Genomic DNA, 22143 nt, shown 5'->3' with positions numbered 1-22143 from the left:
CTTTAAGGGTGGGGAACATAACTTGTAAAAGATTATAATGTGAAAATATAAAATTATGTCCTGTCAAAAAGTTATTTGCCTTGTGAAAATGATCAAAACGGTTCTCTCTATATATATATAGAGAGAGAGTTTTATTTTAGTCCTTAATATATCATATTTGATTGAAACAATGTTTAATTTAAGAGCAATTTTCACATATAGCAAATATAAAAATTATAGTTGTATGTGATAGCTATACTTTGCATAATTGTGCTTCATAACAAACATAAATATGTATATTTTGCTATACATATACAAAAAAAACAAATATATAATTCGTTATATATATGCAAAGAAACCAGTTGTATAATTCACTGTATATATACAAAAGATCAATTGTATAATTTGTGTATGTATAACACAAGAAAGAGAAAAAAGACAAAAGAAAATTAGGCAAGGAAATATTTGTATTGTATAATTATAAGTGTATAGGGAAAAGATATATGCATCTACATGTGTGTATATATATATACAATTTTCTCTCGCTTTATACAAACAGAAACACAATTTATACATTTCGTTTCTGTTTGTATAAGCGAGAGAGGTCAGGGTGGCGAGCGAGATCTGGGAGAGGGTAGAAAGGGAAACGAAAATATATGTATATACACAATTTTCTCTTGCTTTTATACAAACACAAATACATTTTTATACATTTGTGTTGTATAAAAACGAGAGGGTGCGAGCGAGAGAGGGAGAGTGGCGAGCGAGAGTTTGAGAGAGAGAGGCATCCAACAAACTGTTTGTTACATTACACAATTAAATCAAAGTGTGATTATAACATTTAATTTAAATTATTAGTTTACCATTATATACAATTTTCCCTTAATTTAAACAAAAGAATGCTCATTTGAGTCCATTACCGCATAACATATTTTTCAAAATAGGATGATAAATTTAACTATAAGCCTCACATAACTAACAAAATTAACCATTATTATCTTATTTATGAGCTCCAAAGAAAGAACTTAATGAAATCTATCACTGTTTTTTTTAACTTTCTTTTAAAAAAAATTATTTCTTTTTTAAAATATTATTTTATTTATCCTTTTTTCTTTGTTTTCCCAAATCCCAATCAAAATTTTCACATCTAATTCAAATAATCCAATCTACGGATAGAGTTCATATATTGTTAGGGGTTCATTCAAACTCGCTTTAATAAAAAATATTATTACAATTTATATATGATTAAAATTATTTTTTTTTAAAAAACATATATAATAAATGTCAAATACTCTTAAATTAATTTGTACATTTACTTCTTTAAATTTTAAATTTTCTTATTAAAATATTAGCTAAGCCACTGTTCCAACCACCACCTCTAATCAGTAGGGTGAGCTCATAACTCGGCATTATTTAATTTTTGGTCCTATCATTTTCTCCGTCTTTGATTTTTGAGTATACATCCTAAATTCCAAAGTATTATCTTTGTGGTCCTATATATTGTGTCATAGTGTATATATATGATTGTACGTATTACGTAACGAGAAAATAAATTAATTTTTTGAAGCTATTCTTAGAACTCTTAGCGTCAATTGTTTTATCATCGAAAGTCACGTACCTACATAAAAAATATAAGAAAAAATGGAATTGATAGGTCAAATTATCCTCTTATTAATATTTTCTTAACGATTATATAAAAAGAAAAAAATTGAATAAATATGTCGAATAACTCATCTTATTTAATGATATATACAACTTTATCATGACAAGTTTGACAACTAAATCAGAATAAAGGGAGTAGAAACTAGTGCTTGATATGTATATATTTCTATTTATATAACACTATTTAATTAAAAATAAAGATTAGAATTTGTGATTTAAGTATGCTTTAAATATTTATTAGACTATATAAATTATTATTAAGGAGTATATGATTTTTTTTTAAAAAAAATATCAATTAATAGTGAATAGTATGACAAAATAATTTTATTAATAATTATTTTTTAATAAATATGTCAAATTCGAAAATGATAAAATAAATGGACAGAGATAGTACGTGAATACACTTGAGTCTCAAAAATATTATATTTAAAGTTTCAACTAATGTATATATGTGTACACAGTACAAGGCGAAAGTGATATCACAGGGTGATGATGGACTAGTGGTAGTAGAATTAGTTCGAGTATAATTTACTCTCCTCGTTCTGATTGATGCGATGGTATTTAAATTTCGATAATTTAAATATAAAGTCGTTTGATAGTATTAATAATGCTTATATAATTATATTTATGTTAGTTATGATGAGATTTTTTTTATGTAATGTTTGATTTTAGTGTACTCAAAGTATTATGCATTATATAATTTTTTTAGAAATAATATTTATTTACAAAAATATCTTTCACAAAATATAGTGGAAAGGATGTAAAAAAAAGTTTTTCAGGATGCATAGAAATAGAATACGTATACATATTACTTAAAAGAATACTTATACATATTATTTAAAATTATATGTATGTTTAAATTTTTTTTCAAAAAAAAAACACGTAAGAAGTATAAAAAAAAAATAGCTGTTAGTTTTCCTTAACTTTTCTAAGGGAATGAACATTTTCTGAAAGTAGTTTCCTTAAGTGGGATACTGTGTTTTATAATATCTCCTAAATGCTTGACTTTATATTATTATTTACCTGATATTTATTTCTTTTATTCTCTATTTTATTATTTTTATCTTCAATATTGAACTCTCTCTTAAAAAAAAGTTTTCTTGTTGCTTACAAGTTAAAAAAAAAGAATTCGTTTTTGAGTATCTTCTTCAAAATCTTAAGAAGTGAAACAAGAATCATTATATTAAACGAACATAAGACTATTTCAATACTATTATATCAATTTATCAAATTTGTGAGTCAAATTTTAATTATTTTAACTTTATTATATATTTTTTTCTTGAACTTTTTGTTATATTTGATATTCTTAGTTAGTAAGTTTATATATTTTCGTTTTAGTCATTATTAAAAGAAACAATACAAGTAGAAGATAATGATTTAATGGACATACTCAATCAAATAGTAAGACTTGATTATTTTCCTAATGTATATATTACTTATAGAACAATGTTAACAATTCTTGTAACTATTGCCTCGATCAAAAGAATTTTTTTTGAAACTAAAATTGATAAAATCTTATCTTAGATCAACAGTATGAGTTTGAATATATTCTCTATATTATCAATTGAAAAGGAATTACTAAAACAAATTGATCAGAAAACAGGAATTAATGACTTGACATCTAAAAAGGCAAGAAAAATAGATTTTAAATAAATATATACATGATTATTATTTTTTTTAAAAAAAAAAGTTGAAAAAAATATTAGGGCCCCTAAGGTTTGGCTTTAGGCCCCAATCTTGTTGAGTCGGCTAAACATTACTTATGCATAAGTTAGAAAAGTGTACCGAACAAAATAGTAATAATACATCCAGCTAATACATGCACTATTTTTTCCAATACACTCTATCAAACGACATGTTCAAAATTTTATCAAAATATTGTTAGAATCAAGCATCTACCATGAAAATATGCAATGAAGACTTTGAGATTGTGTTGAGAAGAAGAAGAAGAAGAAGAAGAAGAAGAAGAAGAATGAGAGAGTTCAGAGAGAAAACGTGACAAGCCTCAACATTCATATGCTTGATTGATTCCAAAGAAAAAGTAAAATGACTATTTTATACTAACTACTTAATGGTAATTAACTAACTAATCAATTTACTAACCAACTTAACTAACTAACAACAATACTAACAAACTAATCTGTTACATAACTAACTAATAACAATTTTGTAGCAATTCCTTCAATGCACTGCAATACACCTTGTTAATTCCTCAACACCCCCCCTCAAGCTAGGAGCTATGAAAATATTTTTCATTCCTAGCTTGGAAAGAAGATAAGAATGTTGACGAAAAACTAAGCCTTTGGTGAGAATGTCAGCCTGTTGCTCTGAAGTGCAGAGATGATGAAGAGATATCAGTCCAGTGTGTATTCTTTCGCGAATGAAATGACAATCAATATCGATGTGCTTTGTGCGCTCATGGAAAACAGGATTAGAAGCGATCTGAATAGCAGATTTGCTATCACAATGTAATGGTACAGGAAGAGGTATCTTGACATTCAGTGCTGTAAATAAGCCTACAAGCCAAACAATTTCTGCCACAGTTGATGCAAGGCTGCGATATTCAGCTTCAGCTGAGCTACGAGAAATGGTGGATTGTTTTTTTGATTTCCATGAAACAGGTGAAGAACCAAATTTAATCAAATAACCAGTAACTGATCGTCGAGTATTAAGACATGAGGCCCAATCAGCATCACAGAATGCAGTTAAGGTGGAATCACAATCTGAAGAAAGAAAAATTCCTAGACCAGGAGATTTCTTGAGATATCGAACAACTCTAGTAGCAGCAGCCATATGAGATATCTTTGGAGAATGCATAAATTGGCTTAATGTCTGAACAGCAAACGAGATATCAGGTCTTGTATGAGTAAGATACAACAATCTACCAATAAGTCGTTGATAAGAGCTGATATCAGTGAGTAAATGATCATCCTTAGTATCTATAAGACAATCAAGTTCTGTAGATGTAAGTTTCTCATGTAGCTCAAGTGGTGAATTAGCTGGCTTGGCTCCAGATAACCCCAAGTCAGAGATAAGATCAAGAGTATATTTCCTCTGGTGCATGACTATACCTTCTGTACTTCTAGCAAATTCAATTCCAAGAAAGTATCGAAGCTCACCAAGATCTTTGATTTTAAAATGAGAGTGCAAACTGAGTTTGGTGTCCTGAATCATATCTAGATCATCACCAGTGATTAACAAATCATCAACATATACAAGAATGATGACAATCTTTCCTGCAGACTGTTTAATGAACAAAGAGTAATCCAAAGGACTTTGAGTAAAACCAAAAGAGATCAAAGCTGTGGTTAATTTCACATTCCATTGCCTAGAAGCCTGCTTCAAACCATAAAGAGATTTGACTAGTTTGCAAGCATGTGTAGCTTTGTAGTTGTGAAAAAAACCTGGTGGCATAGTCATGTAAACTTCCTCTTCCAAATCACCTTGCAAGAAGGCATTGTATACATCCATCTGATGGATAGACCATTTTCTGGTAGCAGCCAAAGAAATCACCACCCTTACAGTAACCATTTTAACCACAGGGGAAAATGTGTCTTGATAATCAAGGCCTTCAAGCTGGCTATAACCCTTAGCTACTAACCTTGCTTTGAATCTGTCAACTGTGCCATCAGCTTTATATTTTATCTTGAACACCCATTTACAACCAATTGCTCTCTTGTCAGTAGGTAAAGTCACAATCTCCCATGTATGATTATCTTCCAAGGCCTGAATTTCCAACTCCATTGCCTCAACCCATCTAGGATCCTTGGCAGCCTGAGCATAGGACTTAGGCTCTATGTCAGCAGAGAATTTAGCAATAAAACTCTGATAAGTAGGAGATAAGGAATCATAGTTCATAACATCACTAAGAGAATATAAACAAGTAGAAGTAGAAGTTGTTGTAGGTACAATAAAATCTTTCAACCAGATTGGAGGTTTGATGGATCTTGTAGATTTTCTAGATGTAGGAAAAGACACAATTTCAGAAGAATGAAGTGTGGATGTGGATTGTAAGTCAGTAGAAGACTGAGTATCAACACTAACAGAAGATGGTTCAGTAGAAGAAAAAATAGAAGTATTAGGAAGTTCAGGAAGAATAGAAGCTGTTTGTGTAGGTGGTGGAATATGATCAGGAGAATCAAGATGCAGGAAGAACTCATGGTCTGATGGTACAGAGTGAAACTCTGTGTAATCTCTAGATAAGAATGGAAAACAAGATTCATGAAACATAACATCTCTACTGATAAAGACCTGTTTCTTAGCCAAATCATACACCTTGTATCCCTTTTGATATAAACCATATCCCAATAGGACACATTTAACAGCTCTTGCACCAAATTTGTCTTGCCTGGGCATGATAGTTACATAACATAGACAGCCAATAACTTTCAAGTGTGACAAAGAAGGTGCTCGACCATAAAGCATTTCAAATGGTGACTTGTCTTTCAAAACAGTAGAAGGTACTCTATTAAGTATATATGCAGCTGCTTCAACACAACATCCCCAGAATTTGGATGGTAAATTGCCTTGAAATTTGATAGCTCTGGCTGTCTCTAAAAGGTGTCTATGCCTTCTTTCAACTACTCCATTTTGTTGTGGAGTATATGGACATGAACTTTGATGCAGAATATCATGAGTTTTGAATAATTCACCACAAGCATTGTTAAAAAACTCTGAACCATTATCAGTTCTAAAAACTTTCACATGTTTCTCAAACTGATTCAAAATCATAGCAAGAAAGGTTTTGAGTATACTGGATACATCAGACTTGAGTCTAAGCAAAAAAACCCAAGTCCATCTAGAGTAATCATCCACTAGAGTAAGAAAGTAGTTCATGCCATTATAAGTAGTGATTTTGTAAGGTCCCCAAACATCCATATGGATCAATTCAAAACAAGTAGTAGATGTAGTAAGACTATGTTTGAAAGGAATTCTAGTCTGCCTGGCCATAGGGCATATATCACATTGTTCTAATGCACTACTACATGAATTAGAAATGCTAGGAAGTTTCTTCAAGACTGGCAATGGTACATGACCCATCCTTCTATGCCAGAGTTCTGAGTTTGGCAGCTTCTGTGCAACTAAAGAATGACTGGTAATCGAATTGCCATTGACATTATGTTCTTTCAACAAGTAAAGTCCATGTTGTTCTCTACCAATCATCTTCACCCTCCCATTGGAGAGATCCTGAAATGTACAAAAATCAGGATAGAAAGAAATGCAACAGTTCAACTGTTTAGTAGCCTTAGAAACAGACAATAGATTGAACTTGAATGTTGGCACGTATAGCACATCTTTAAGAACATCACCTCCTGCTAGATGACTGCTACCAACATGTGAGATATCAGTAGACTCCCCATTAGGTAACTGCACTTTTCCTGTGTTTCCTACTTCAGTTCCACCAACTAACAAATGTGAGTTACCAACCATATGATTAGTAGCACCTGTGTCAATAATCCAATTAGGATTAACTTCAGATGTTTGAGAGGATATATCTGCCATGTATGCACTAGCATTTTGTTCCCCTTCAGTGTTCAACAATCCCATAAGTCGTGTGTATTGTTCATGAGTGAACATAGGAGAAGTAATGGATGTAGCTGGTATAGCACTTGATGCATTCCCTTCAGCTTGTACTAGATTGCTACCAGCATGTAGATCTTTTCTTCTCGATTTAAAATCAGGTGGATAACCTATCAACTTGTAACATTTCTCTTTCAAATGACCAGTAAGTTGACAATGGCTACATTTCATTAATTTGAAACACTTATCCCTAGTGTGTCCTTGGACATGACAAAAGTCACATTCCACTCCATATTTCTTAGGCTTATTGTTTGAACCTCTAGCAGTGAATAGAGCAGTAGGATCCATACCTCCACTACCTGCTGTTAGTTTTTGATTTTCATCTTGTAGTACCATTGCATAAGCTTGGTTAACATTTGGAACATGAGATTTCATCAATATTTGACTTCTAGCAGTAGAATATCCATCATTGAGTCCCATAAGGAACTGCAGCAACCTTTGATACTGAAGATGTGTTGCATACTCTTTAGACTTAGTACATTCACAACAAGGTGGAGGCATCAACGAATCATACTCATCCCAAAGATCCTTCAGTTTGGAATAATATGTAGAAACTGATGAAGTACCCTGTACTAAAGAGAAAATTGACTTGTGCAATGAAAACATTCGTGATGCTGTAACTCTATCAAATCGTTCACGTAGATCCTCCCATATCATATGAGCACTAGATCGAAAAAGCACTCCATTAATCAGATCTCGACTCACATTGTGCATAATCCATGACTTAACAATCGCATTACAACGATCCCACAGCAATTCATATGCAGGTCCATAAGTACCTCTGCTAATAGATCCATCTACAAAACCAAGTTTGTTACGAGTCAACAATGAGAGTTGCATAGCTTCACGCCAGATTGAGTAGTTCTCCATCCCAACAAGTGGTATACCAATTGACATTGAGCTAGGAGCATCGGAAGCATGAAGATACAGAGGATGATGGTAATCAATACCAAACTGATCCTTAGATCGATTAGAATCAATGACAGTAGCATTGATATGAGTATCGATGACAGCTTCATTAGTCTCCATCGAAAACAAGAACAAATTTGCAGACAAAAAAAACAGTAAACAAGAGAATCTCTCGATTTCCAATCAATCCACGAAGAAAATCCCTAGATCCACTTGATCAGTGCTCTGATACCATGTTAGAATCAAGCATCTACCATGAAAATATGCAATGAAGACTTTGAGATTGTGTTGAGAAGAAGAAGAAGAAGAAGAAGAAGAAGAATGAGAGAGTTCAGAGAGAAAACGTGACAAGCCTCAACATTCATATGCTTGATTGATTCCAAAGAAAAAGTAAAATGACTATTTTATACTAACTACTTAATGGTAATTAACTAACTAATCAATTTACTAACCAACTTAACTAACTAACAACAATACTAACAAACTAATCTGTTACATAACTAACTAATAACAATTTTGTAGCAATTCCTTCAATGCACTGCAATACACCTTGTTAATTCCTCAACAAATATAAATAAAACAAAAATTGAATCTTAAAAAATAAAATATATCACAAAATAAAATTTTTAAAAATATTAAATTCGGCTTTTGACTTGTAGCTTGGTCCATGATCATAATGTTGCATCCCCTCTAGATGTAGTAATTAGTCTATAGTACCAAGTTGGTGAAGGTGGCCCAACAAATAAAGGAAAATATTACTCGTAATTCTTGTGATTTTATTAAAATTAATTAATATACGTCGCACGTTCAGTAAGTCTATATACATTGGCATATGTATTTTTATTTCTTCATATCAAATAGAACAATAATTAAGCGTTGTTCTTGTGTTGGTTATAAGTTTGGAGATCGAATTTAATTTTTTTTTGGCCTTGAAAGGGATTCTCGTGCTAACTATAGAAGAAAAAAAAACAATTCGATTACTCAATTTGGACTGAGTTGAATAAATAATTCTATGCAATTTTTGGATATTTTTTCCTAATAAAGGAACTTTGTTTTTAAAAGATGAGGTTGATTTGATCATTTATTTTCTAAAATTAATAAATGATAACGTCTAGACGATTATATTTGACCCAATTTCTAACTAGATAAAGGATTGAAATGAGATAAGTCTCAAATTTAGAATGACTTCATATACTGATCACTGAGTACGAAAGATTTTATTTATTTTTCTTTTAAATTAAAATTAATTTTTCTTAAATTATCATATTATTTCGATTTGAATCTTCTTCAATATCGATATGATTAGATTAATCAGGGCTCAAAAGTCACTAAGTTTAATTAAGTATCCATTTCAATCATATAAAAAGGAACATGTCTAATATCCTACCTCTTGTTATCCAAAGATTGTTGAAATATCTTTGTAGCTTACCATTAGAAAATGCTAAGTAGGTGTTTGGACATACAAGTGAAATTATGAGATAAAATCAATGTTTGTAGATGTGATTTTATCTGTAATTTTGTATCATGAGATGAAATTCTAAATTTTTTAAAAATTATTTTTTGATTTTTTTTCAGATATAAAAATTGATCCACAAATTTATATTTTATAAAAAAATTAACCACACAAATACATCTACTAACCATTTATTCATATGTGATAAAGATTTAAAATTCATACAATTACTTTTTAAACTATTTGCATCTCATATATTGATTATTCTCACTAACATAGAATTTATAATTACTTCAAATCAATTTCTACCCCTATGATTATTATATTCACCAAATTCATTACATGTTTATCAAATATATTTACCAACCAAATTGAACAATACATGACTCAAAGTAACAATGTTGGTTTGTTTTCTCAAACATATAAATGCAAATTTAACTTGAGAAGACTATCTGTACAAATGTTAACAGATTATATTAAAAGCAATACACCATAACTTATGGTTAATTTTTTTAATTAAAATAATAAAACTTGATCAATAAATAGTGTATTGTGTAAGAATATATTTGTGATAGTGTATTACGTGATTTATAAATTTGATACTTATTTGATAAAATTGTATAATAAATTAGGCCAATTTTAATAATAATTTTAGCATTATTACATTTATGAAAAAATATACAACATAAAAAGTTCAAATCACATATGTAACAAAATTTTATCTTTTATCTTATAATTTAATATCATGATTTCATATTGCATAATCAACTGGTTCCTAATACTAATCTAGTTTCACAAGAAATGGCACAAAAAGTTAGGAGTTGGGACTTTAAATGCTAATTAATGTTGGCTAGTAGTAATTGTTTCCACCACCCCAGACCAGGCTAAAGCAGAAAAAATCTGAATGTCTAATTATAAAATATAACTCGTATGTAAAAAATTATTTGATATATTTTTTCTGGTATATTTTTATAGAATTAACATCTATTGAGTAATTCAATATAGATATAATTTATATAAAAATATAGATTTAATTCTAAAAATCTAATAATCAATTCGATATAATTTGACATTTAGATGGACACAAATTGTGTGGTAATAGTAATGCAAACTGCAAAGAATAATTTAAAAATGTTAAGGTAGCTTAGTACTGTTTTTCTTTTGGTAGATTTAAAAATGGAATAACTGTCTCTTTTATTTTATTTTATTTATGTTTTCAAGGTGCACCTTAAATATGCAAGCATTAAGTTTTCTAGATAAATTTATAGACTCCAATGAAATAATAAAAAGTCCGAAAATAACCGCCGAAAACTTGAGGATATTATTAACTCTGAAAAAATGGTACATAATAAAGAAAAAATTATATTGAACAATAAATGTCTTTCACATTCATATATAATAATATGTGGTTTTAAATAATAAAAAATATTCTAAATTAAAACACTTCAACATAAAAAGCTTATTCATAAAAATATTTGAAAAACAAAACAATATTTAATAGCATCAAAGGCTTTTTAACAATTGACTAGGGACAAATCTTAGAATAAGTCAAAGTATAAATTGATGTCAAGCTTCGACCAAACAATTAAATTTAGACTAAGATTGATGTTATATAATGTGGTGGGAACGTAGAAATATTTATAAGTATTAGGTAAGACGTATTTGTTGAAAATTTGGCGGGTTGGATAGTTGGCCAAGTAAAAGCACACAAAATTATTAATTGTCGTTAGGTTATAGAGCTGATTAATATACATTATTGTTCTTTATTTATTTTTTGTAATCAAAAATATTTTGATTTATCAATATATATACTCTACCACCGTGAAAGTTTACTCACACAGTTTTACCACGAAATATTGGTTTCTCTCTTTTTCTCTCTAGATCTCTCATCTCATTCTCTCTTGTGTTCTTTATTCATCAAGTGTGTGTGGATTCGATCCTAACATTTACTTTATATTAATTTAAGCCGTATAACTATTAATTCTTCATTTACTTTATATTAATTTAAGCCATATAACGTATTATATCTTAAATGCATCATTTAGTAATACACATTAAGCAGGGGTGGATTCTAAATAAATATACATTTTAGATTAAATCTTCTAAATTCTTCTATACGTGTATCTATCGTAAACAATACTCACATAAACATTACTTGATCTTTAGTTTAGTAACACGAGGTTACTTGTTATCTTTCTAATTGGGTCAATTGTATTATATTACTGACATTTTATAAGGGTTACAACTTTCATTTTCCATTCAGCAACCAAAACCAGAGTTAATGGCAGATGGACCCCCTTAATTTAGTAAAGGGTGTCACTGTCATTACGTACACCTTATCAACAACAACAACAAAAATAATTTCTTATATACTAAAAAATTTGGAAAGATATTCCGAAAAGGGGTTACAGTGGAGTGGTAAATACTCTTTCATCTATAGTTATAAATAACAGGTTTTGAATTCCTTTAGATACATAACTGTTTTTGTTAGAATGCACTTTATTCTTCAATATGGAAAGAATTTTTTGGGCGAATCCAAATTTAATACAAAAAATGTCTATTTAAGATTCTGAATAAGAAACCAAAAAATGAAAAAAATCTCTATTTACGAACTCAATATTTGATTTTTAAATTATATTGTAGACATTTAATTATTTTTTAAAAATCAATTCATCATCAATATTTTCAAGCAGAGTATGACATAGAAAAATAAGGGAAATTATATATATAATAAACTTTTTTTTTATTTTTATATAGCAAAATAATAATATACACAATGTAACTTTACATATAAATTGAGGGAGGGTAGAGTTAAAAGGTCAAGTGGTTATATCAAATAGACCTTCGACTTAAGTAGAAGCATTTTAAAAAAGATCAAAAATAAAAATAAAATAAAATAATAGAAGTGAAAAGTCACAACCAAAAATACTAAAAAAAGTGTAATAAAGTTGAATAAAAATTTATAACTACAATTAAAATTTAAAGATACTTATCTTAACATCATATCAAATCTATATTCTTAAGCTAAACAAAATTAATTTCAATGATCTTCTTTTTGCATGGCATATGAGAATTCTACAAAAAAGAAGAAGAAGAAGGTACTAAAACTAGAAGTATCAAATATATAACTATCAAATCTTTCTAAAGTAATTTTGCAAATATTTAAATAATGATAAGAAATTACCTACTTGATGAAAATTAAAATAAACCACATTATTCTTCACAACATTCTAAAATATTGACTTTATATCATGTTTTATATATAACAATATATTAAACATGATATAAAATAAATTGCAACAACAACAAAATATATGAAGAAATATAGTTTTATTCATTAAGATTGTGAATACAAATCTATTAATCCCTTGATCCTTACTTATAAGATTTATCTATGATTCAAAGACACTACTAACATATTTCTCGAACTAGAATAATTTGAATTTGATTTCTTTATGTTAGTATTTTTGGAGTAGTATTTAAGGATTATTGTTGAACCCTTTAATAAAATTATAGAACCATTGGTTTTTTCTAATTTAGAAAATGAGAATTGTTTTATCTGAGAGTCTCTTTAAGCTCCAGTTTTATTATTTAAGAATTATTTTTGAACCCTTTGAAATTATTAATGAATATTCCCTATAATGAAGTAACACCAAATTTAATTTGCTACTGTTTCTTTAGTAATTAAACTTTAACAGGGAATTTACAACATTTTCAAAAGTTTAGTGGTCAAAAACCTTATATTAAAGAGTTTAGGGGTGAATTCAACATTTTGTTAGAAAACTTTCCAAATGAGAAAAAGAAAATAAGGGACAATGAAAAACGCAAAGGTTTTACTTTAGTCCCACAAAGTTCGTCGGCGGCAGAAAAACGGCGGCCGTGAAAAATGGGGAAGAGCGGGAAGAAGAAAAGTCACCAACAGAACCGTAGAGATAGAGCTTACTATCTTGAACAGGAAGAACCAGAATACCCAGTTGCCCCAACTGTTGAGTCCACTCAAGAAGATGAAGAAGATGAAGAAGATGAAGAAGAGAGTCAAGATGATCTCATTTCTTCATTTTCAACCAATGATATCCCTTCAAAGTTTTCATTATACCAACAGTCTGTGCAGGCAAGAATACCCATTTGCCAAAATCTTTTCTTTTTAACTAATTAGACAAATTGGAGTAACTTGATTAGTACTATCTTTTTATTGTTGCAGTCACCAAAAGGGGATATAAGTTATCTGCAGAAATTCTTCTTGATGTACGTAGGTGGGAGGGTGCCCCTTCATTTCCAGGAAGATTTCTGCGGAACTGGTCTTTTGAGGTATACTTTGAACTACCATGTGTACTTGGAAATTATTGGCAATTTTAGCTTATTTGCTGATCATATGCTCTTTATGTTTAAGTTTCTTGAACATCAATTTGTACATTGCTTGAATATATAAGAAACCGGAAATTGAGCGGATTTTGGCAAGTAAATTATTGCTGAAGATTTAGCTAAAGCTGATGGAATACATGCTAATATCTTCAGACTACAAGAGTTAAGCCATTCTCTTATGCAATTCTTGGAAATGTTTAATGTAGCTTAGTGCTTTAAATTGGGTTTTGGTATACTTTGCGCCACTGAAATTAGCTGCTGGATGGTAGGTTATGTTACGTAACTATTAGTGGTCATCAAAGTCCTTATGGGACTTGATTTCAGTTAAATATTTGAGCACTTATAAAGCTGCAAGTCCAGGGAGAGCATGGCTGCTGGCCTGCTGTCCGATACCAAGATTTTGAGGTGATGCAGCAGCAGAAGGTTCATCATTTTAGCTTATGTGCTAAACTAGTTCTTTTTTGTGGCTGTCTGTTCTATAATTATATTTTACTTTTAGGGTGACAATTTCTAGTAGCTTGATAATGTTGCTTTGTTGCAATGGAGTAAAACTTCACCTATCAAAAACACATGTTATCCGAAAATTGATTTGAAATTTTTGGTACTAACGTTGTTGATAGCCAACATTTATTCCCACTGAATTAAGTACAATATATTCTCTTGATTGATGTCTTTCTTTCTGGAAATAGAGTATTTTTGCAATTGTTATTTCTTTCAAACTTATATTTAAGCTTACTCCTCAAATTGTCTGTCAGTTTGTCTCCATGTTGAACTAATGATTCTAGCCATACTTGTCACACCTGTTCATTGGGACACAAACACTAGGTGATTTGTTCTCGTCTATCCAAGTCTTGCCACACTTACTCTGTGGAATTAGTCGAGGTGCGCACAAATTGGCCCAGACACCATGATTATAAAAATAATAATCAATGCATAGTTACAACTCATTTCCTGTGCAACTTCATTAGCTAACTCAACTGTTATTGTGTAACACCGCCTATCCTGATGCATTTTGGCAGTACCGAATGGCTCCATAGTGATGCTAGGCGCACTGCTATTGGATTAGATTTAGACGTTGAGGCGCTTGATTGGTGCATGGAGAACAATGTGAACAAAGTTGGTGCTGATGTCTCTTCCAGAATATTTCTGTTTCATGGTAATGTGTTGCAACCTCTTGAGGCCAAATTGGTTAATGTCGCTACTCAAAATCTCATGCAAATTGTAACACTAGGAGATAGTGAAGATGATTCTCCTGATCACAAATTGATGAAGGATTTTCAATTTCCTGCAAGAGATATAGTTTGTGCTTTTAACTACAGTTGTTGTTGCCTTCATACTCGCCAAGAACTAGTTTCATACTTCAAACATGCCTTAAGTGCTCTGAACAAGAAGGGTGGTATATTCGTGATGGATCTATATGGAGGCACATCAGCAGAGCATGAGCTAAGGATGCAGAGAAAATTCCCGAACTTCACAGTATGTCTATCCAAACTATAGATGATCTTTGTCTTCTTTGTGTACTAGAATCTGGATTTTCACTTTCTTGCCATTTTCTTGTATTTGATTTCAGCATATAAATTTTTTCTTCTCAATTCCTTTTCAGGACAATTCGGAACAGTGCTATAGTGAATTTTTTTCAATGTCAACATGTCAATTCTGAGGATGCTCGCATTTCTATGCATTTTTCGTCATTAAATTTTTGGGTTGTTCCTGCTTTTGATCCATTTCTTTCACCATTTACTGCATTAAAACTCCATTTATTTCAATGACACAGTTAGTCAACTTGCTAATAGAGCCAACGATTCCATAATGGAAAAGCTCCTCCATGATCTATCATCCTCGACTGCTATCACCAAACCCCCTCCCCCCATATCCAACCCTATAGCTCCTCCTCTGTTATAGACATGCAAAACTTATCTCAGTGTTATTAAATAATATAACACATAAAACCTAACATGTACATGAAACTTAGTATCATAATCTTTGCAAAGAATTTTTTTTTGTACAATCTTTTTTGGATGTCATTTGTTTTAAGGTAAAGACCATATAATAAATAAACGAGTTTTAAGGTAAGACTGTATATAGCTGTCATCTTATGATACAGCTCATTCAGCTAGGTACACAACACACCTACCTTAATTCATGTCACAATGGTGGTGTATTCCAATTTACACTAAATGACTTACTGCTTATTGACAACTGGCCTAATATATTAATTGCAACTGGTCATGTATTGGAGACTGGACAAGATTTCGTTACTAATGTTGATGTGATGTGCTAGAGCTTAGTTCCTTTGGTTAATTGCTTCACTTAGAAAAGAACGTGCACACCCAGAGGCCAGAAGTAAGCTTTTGTAGCGAATTGCTGGCTTTAGGTTTCTTTATGGCATAAATTGATATATTGTGATGCATCTGGATGAACAAGGTCCTTTTCTGAAATACAGACGGTGAGCCATAACCAGGCCTGTGTGCCGGCTATCTTATGTAATAAGTAACCCTTATATTTGTAAGAACTGTTACTTCCTCGAGATATTCAGTAAATGATTGAATTGTAAACCATGCTCTCTGTTTCACAGTATGTTTGGGAGCAAGCTGAATTTGACATCATTAAGCGGAAAACGAGGATCAGCCTCCATTTTAATCTGCACAAGCCGCAAAGGAAAATTCGCCATGCATTTTCTTATAGCTGGAGACTGTAAGTCACTTCCTCTTCTATTATAGAGAAAACGTCACATCCTCATTCTATTATGGTACTTCTTTTATTGTTGCTGTTCACTTAATAGCATGAAATGTATTTGTTGCGTATAGGTGGTCATTGCCTGAGATCAAAGACTGTTTGGAAGAAGCTGGATTTCAGTCAGTCCACTTCTGGATCCGACATATGCCTGACAGCGAAGATATCAGAAGCACATATGGGCTTGCTGCTGGACGAGACATAAAATATGAAGAGGTTACAAGTTTTCAACAACAAGATTCATGGAACGCATACATTGTAGGTGTTGCATAGCTGCTATATCTGCCTCATTTTCATGAAAGTGAGCTTAGGTAAGACGTTATTTTTCATTTCGTCTGAAGCTAGATCAGCAGATTGAATTACGTGTGTCTTTTTTTGATAAATTTTAGTGCATAAACAATGTTGTGCCCTCATCTATAAGTTTTTTTAACTAGGAATTAATTCAGTTAAGCTTCTGGGATCTCTGAATATGGTGCCTCAGTTCTTCATTGAGAAGTAGGCTTATAAACTTCTTAGTATCATAAAGACTTTCAGTTTACTCAGATAATTAGATAGTGAGGCCCCATCTATCAACATGAGCAAAACTGTTACCATATACTATCCAAAAAAAAAAAATTGGATTTAGCGATGGACAACTTTTGTAGCTAAACAAACAAAAAAAATCCGTCAGTAATCCTATCTAGCGACAGATTTTTGTTAGCTACGAGCGGAACTGCTAATTCCAGTTTTTTCAATTTTTTTACTAATTATAATTTAGAAGCATACTTCGAGATAAAGGAATAATAGTGAGTGAGAGTAGGAGGTTCCCATATTCATACCATATATAGTTTGTTGATTGATTATATATGGTATGATTCCAGAATCGAACAAGTTGATTTTGAATAGGAAATCATATTATCAGTCTAGTTATTTGTTTGAACATACTCTTCGTTCGTTTTAATATGAGGAAAATTCGTAGATTATCTTATAGTTTTCGAGACATTTAATTTTTAAGGAACAGTTAAATCCTATCTGACTCTATAAATTGAACATGTCGAACAAACTGACGAGACAAGCATGGTCATTGTAATTGTCATTGATAAATTTAGACTGCATCATTGCTGTAATCATTCATTTATTCCAAAGGCGTGCACTTGACTGAAAATTAGTACAGTAGTATTTTTTGAAATGATAAAAATAATGATACTAATTGATTGGTGCAGGGATGTAAAATTATTATTGGATTCCTTCTGCTGAGTGTGCACGATTAAAGTTTTAAAAAAATGAAAACACAAGTTCCTTTAATTTGAAAATCAAACATCCATTTGGTAATACATCAAAAGAACACTACTTTTTGTTAAAGCTCAAAATTTCCAAACTTCAAATAAACGATTACAGTTCACTATTAACAACTTGACTATATAGATTCCTCTTCTATCATTAATTAAAGTTTCGAAAATAGATTCGTTTTGGTAAAGAAACACTTTATCTTCCAAAATTTATACGTAATAAGTCTGAGTCCAAAATATGATCCATCCAAATATTTGAGAGATGAACTCCAAATTTTAGAAAAGACACCATTCAGTTTTGAATCAATCATATATAAATTTTTACTACTCATACAAAATAAAATTATCAATTTTGTATTTAAAATTCTAACTTCACCTTTAGATTATGCGTGTAAAAGAAAGAAAAGAAAACTTTAATCAGCAAAATTTATGTGGCGTGTTGACTTATTAAGTGTCAAAGTAAAAGATCTCTTCGTTATAATGAAGGAAGACTATAGTTTATAGTATATGGACCTAGGGATTAGAAAAATTGATCCTCATTCATAAGTGGATTAATTAACGCCTAAAGTAGCTTAAAAGCTATGTACTAGTATATTTTACTTACTTATTCATCAACCTAATAATAATAGTTTATAGCTCTAATCTACTGAGGTTATGCGATTTCAATTAATCTGTTATTTTCAGTTACGAAATACTATGTATATGTGTATCATATAACACTTATTTTGACTCATAATTAAAGTTCGTTTCTCAAATCTTTTTCAAACATTTCTCATTTTTCCAGTACAATACAATATTCGAAAACAAACAACGTAGCTAAATCTTGTCTCTTATTGCTACACTGTCCTAATAAAAAGGTGGTTGCCAATAACCACAAGCACATGGTTCGTAGATCTAGCATCTATAGCACATTGAATTATTGAACTTCTATATGATTCATAGTACTTAGTACCTACTCGATTCTCTAATTTATTCAAATGTAGAGGATCTCTGAATACTTTCTATCGACGATTTTATTATTTTCATAAACCCAAATGAGTTATTTAAGTGATGGTAATTTTTTTTAAAAAAATCTGTCTCATCATGCTCTTGGTGTTGACTAGCTAAGTTTTCATCTTACAAATTCACACTATTTTAACATGAAACATGATGATCATCTCAACCATGTGATTACCTACCAAAACAAAACATAATTAATATGACCTGTTTGCTTGTGCGTGATGTTTTGAAAAAAATAAGTTCAAGGCATATATGCTACGTTAAAGATGAGTATTTAGACCATAATAAGCGTTTATTTTAAAGTTATCTTTTTTTATACATTGTGAAATTTTAAATTTATAAAAAATATGTTTAAATAAAATTTTAATTTTAAATTAACGTGATTTGAAACAAAGAACAATCATGCCTTGGGGTGATAATAAGTACAAAAGCAAATTATTCAAACTCTTTTTTCTCAAATTCTCGAAGATGGAAAAGTTTAAATTGCAACAAGGGTTAATAAGAAATCCATTTGCATACGTTTATAATTAGTAAATTCTACCTAACTTGAATTACTTATTCTTTAGTGCAAGACTGTAAGGTGAATTTAATTAAAAACCTACAATTTCCTAAATGAGAAAAAAAAATTATATGTATATTTTTTCTAAAAATTTATTGAAAATTAACTTTATATATTTCTCCAAGGAAACAAGAAATTAATTTCACTATATCATATTGTTGACGGCAAATCCATAGGCACTCCGCCCAAAACATGCCGTCTTCAATTTATTTTATCTTATATCATGTTCATATTTTAATCATAAATATCATAATCATAATTTAAAATTTTAATTAATCACATTAATATAAATTATTGTGACTCGTGAGTAGCTCCATTGAAATGCACAACGTAACATTTTATTTTACTTAATATTTTTAACACATCAAAATAACTATTTTATTCTTAACGTTACATCAATTATAATAATAAAAAATATAATTTAAATATGACTAGTAAAAATAAAGAAGGATTTCAGACCTCTTGAAACGATGAAAACGATATTCGAAAACTATGACCGGAAGATATTCTTTTTTGGTTGGGTACTACTGGACTAGTAGTTGAATTAAAACAGGTGTAATTAACGTCTTAATTAAGCGAAACTACACTTAATTAAGAGTAGTTAATTACTACATTAAGTAACAAATTAAAAACCTCAGAAACCCATAACAGGTAAACACCCAAACCCCATTGTCACTAAAAATTTGCAGTTTCCATAAGTATATCACCATTTTTTTCTCTCTTCTTCCTCAGAACTATTAGGGTTCTACCCCACCCCCACCACCCCGTTAAATATCTTGGAAGTTACAGATCTATTGTTGTATTTAAACCCTACCCAACAACTCATAAATCTTCATATTCTTGATTTTTTCTTTCAATACCCAGTATGAACCAGAATCGTACTCGTTTAATTTCTTCTAGATCTTTACATATCATTTGCACCTACAATCTCTAGCATTCATAAAAATCTTGTCTTTTTTGTATTTTTGTTTTATTTTACTCTGATTATGCTATATGGGTATGATGAAACGGACAATGCGGCCATTGTTCAGTGCATTAGTGTTGATTGCAGTGGCGGCTACACTTGTTTTTCGAATTACCCTTCGTTATAGCTCTATTGAGTTGAAAAATGAATACCCATTTGCTGGGAAAGCTGAAAAACCGGTTTTGAATGAGACGCTTTTGAAATATGCGTGTATTGATATTGGGGAACCCCGGTTGAAGAAAGAGGTTGAGGAGTTATTGGAAGGGAATTTCAGAGGACATAACCGTCATAGATCATTTCTGTCTTCTGGGAAGTATCGTATTGATGTAAGTCCGAGGACAGCTAGAGGGGTATCGGTGCAGCTCCGGTCACCGGAGTTTTATCGTCTTTGGCAGAGTTTTAGGAGGAATTTGCAAGATTGGTTTAGAAATAGGAAGCTTCCTAAGGATGTGATGATGGATTTGGTGAGTGCTGTTAAGGTTCCTATTGATGGACATAATGGTTTAGTGCGATCACAGAAAAGGTATAAATCATGTGCTGTTGTAGGAAATAGTGGGATTTTGTTGAAGAGTGAGTATGGGGAGTTGATTGATAGTCATGAAGCTGTAATTCGACTGAACAATGCAAGAAATAGGGGGTTTGAACATAGAGTAGGTTCAAAGACTACTCTTTCATTTGTGAATAGTAACATTCTGCATCTTTGTGCAAGGAGGGAAGGTTGTTTCTGTCATCCCTATGGAGTGAATGTGGCTTTAGTAATGTATATATGTCAGCCTGTGCATTTCTTGGATTACATGGTGTGTAATACTTCACACAAAGTGCCATTAATTGTCACTGATCCGCGCTTTGACATATTGTGCGCTAGGATTGTGAAGTATTATTCGTTGAAACGATTTGTGGAGGGAACTGGGAAGTCTTTTCAAGAATGGGCTCCTGCTCATGATGGAGCTAATTTCCATTACTCTTCTGGTTTGCAAGCTGTGATGCTTGCTTTAGGTGTTTGCGAGAAGGTTAGTATTTTTGGATTTGGGAAATCTGCTTCAGCTAAGCATCATTATCATACAAATCAGAGGGGTGAGCTAAAGTTACATGACTATGATGCTGAGTATGATTTCTACCACGATTTGGTGGAGAGACCTCAGGTAATACCATTCATCTCGGAGAAGTTCAAGTTTCCTCCTGTTTCTATATACCAGTGACCTTTCCACTCCTTTAAAGTGAGAGATTGGTTGATTATATGTTTAGTACACTCTTTTCTGTTTATCTTGTATCTGTATTCTTCCACGGTTAAGACGAGGAGAAAATGTTGTCAAATTGTAATTGTAGGTTATGCAGGTTGTTTGGGATACAGCTCAATTGTATAATGAAATCACAAGCAATGAATGAAATCTTTGTTGTACTTCTTTGTTATTTAAGTAAATTGTTCAATGAATTGCACCATTTGGTCTTTACTGCTGCAGGATTTTCTTAAAACTTATTGGCACCCAAATAAAAGCGTACTTAGCTTCAATATTAAATGCCAAACAATGGTATTGTTGTGTACTCTATGCAACAAGTTCTTGGGACACTGTTATGTACAAACTAGACTCAAGTCAAGGTATATGTCTCCTTATTCATGTTGGCTGGAAAAGACTGTAGTATGAAGGTTTGTTGCTACCACTTGATTGATAATTTA

The 22143-nt window shown here is 31.1% G+C and overlaps 2 protein-coding genes across 3 annotated transcripts; both read left to right on the top strand.

Moving 5' to 3' along the window:
* Window positions 1-13386: 13386 nt before the first annotated feature.
* On the top strand, window positions 13387-17196 carry LOC107021125. 2 transcript variants are annotated; one of them, XM_027918068.1, is made up of 6 exons: window positions 13387-13694; window positions 13785-13891; window positions 14965-15101; window positions 15177-15421; window positions 16521-16639; window positions 16753-17196. In XM_027918068.1, the coding sequence occupies exons 1-6, from the start codon at window positions 13470-13472 to the stop codon at window positions 16949-16951; spliced, it is 1032 nt and encodes a 343-aa protein (XP_027773869.1). In that variant the 5' UTR covers window positions 13387-13469; the 3' UTR covers window positions 16952-17196. The 2 variants fall into 2 exon arrangements, with proteins under 2 accessions (XP_027773869.1, XP_015077211.1); XM_015221725.2 differs by having other exon boundaries at window positions 13388-13694; window positions 14965-15421.
* Window positions 17197-20029: 2833 nt separating this feature from the next.
* LOC107021386 (beta-1,6-galactosyltransferase GALT29A) lies at window positions 20030-21919 on the top strand. The gene has a single exon (XM_015222034.2). The coding sequence runs from the start codon at window positions 20498-20500 to the stop codon at window positions 21665-21667; it is 1170 nt and encodes a 389-aa protein (XP_015077520.1). The 5' UTR covers window positions 20030-20497; the 3' UTR covers window positions 21668-21919.
* The last annotated feature ends 224 nt before the right edge of the window (window positions 21920-22143 follow it).

This window comes from Solanum pennellii, chromosome 6 (genome assembly GCF_001406875.1).
Source record: "Solanum pennellii chromosome 6, SPENNV200".
NCBI classification, from domain to species: domain Eukaryota; kingdom Viridiplantae; phylum Streptophyta; class Magnoliopsida; order Solanales; family Solanaceae; genus Solanum; species Solanum pennellii.
This window is presented reverse-complemented; position numbering and strand designations above follow the sequence as displayed.

Coding starts and splice junctions, on each gene's coding strand:
- LOC107021125 (XM_015221725.2), top strand. CDS start 13,470: ATGGGGAAGAGCGGGAAGAAGAAAAGTCACCAACAGAACCGTAGAGAT. Junction 13,695..13,784: donor TATACCAACAGTCTGTGCAG/GCAAGAATACCC, acceptor TTATTGTTGCAG/TCACCAAAAGGGGATATAAG. Junction 15,422..16,520: donor GAAAATTCCCGAACTTCACA/GTATGTCTATCC, acceptor TCTGTTTCACAG/TATGTTTGGGAGCAAGCTGA.
- LOC107021386 (XM_015222034.2), top strand. CDS start 20,498: ATGGGTATGATGAAACGGACAATGCGGCCATTGTTCAGTGCATTAGTG.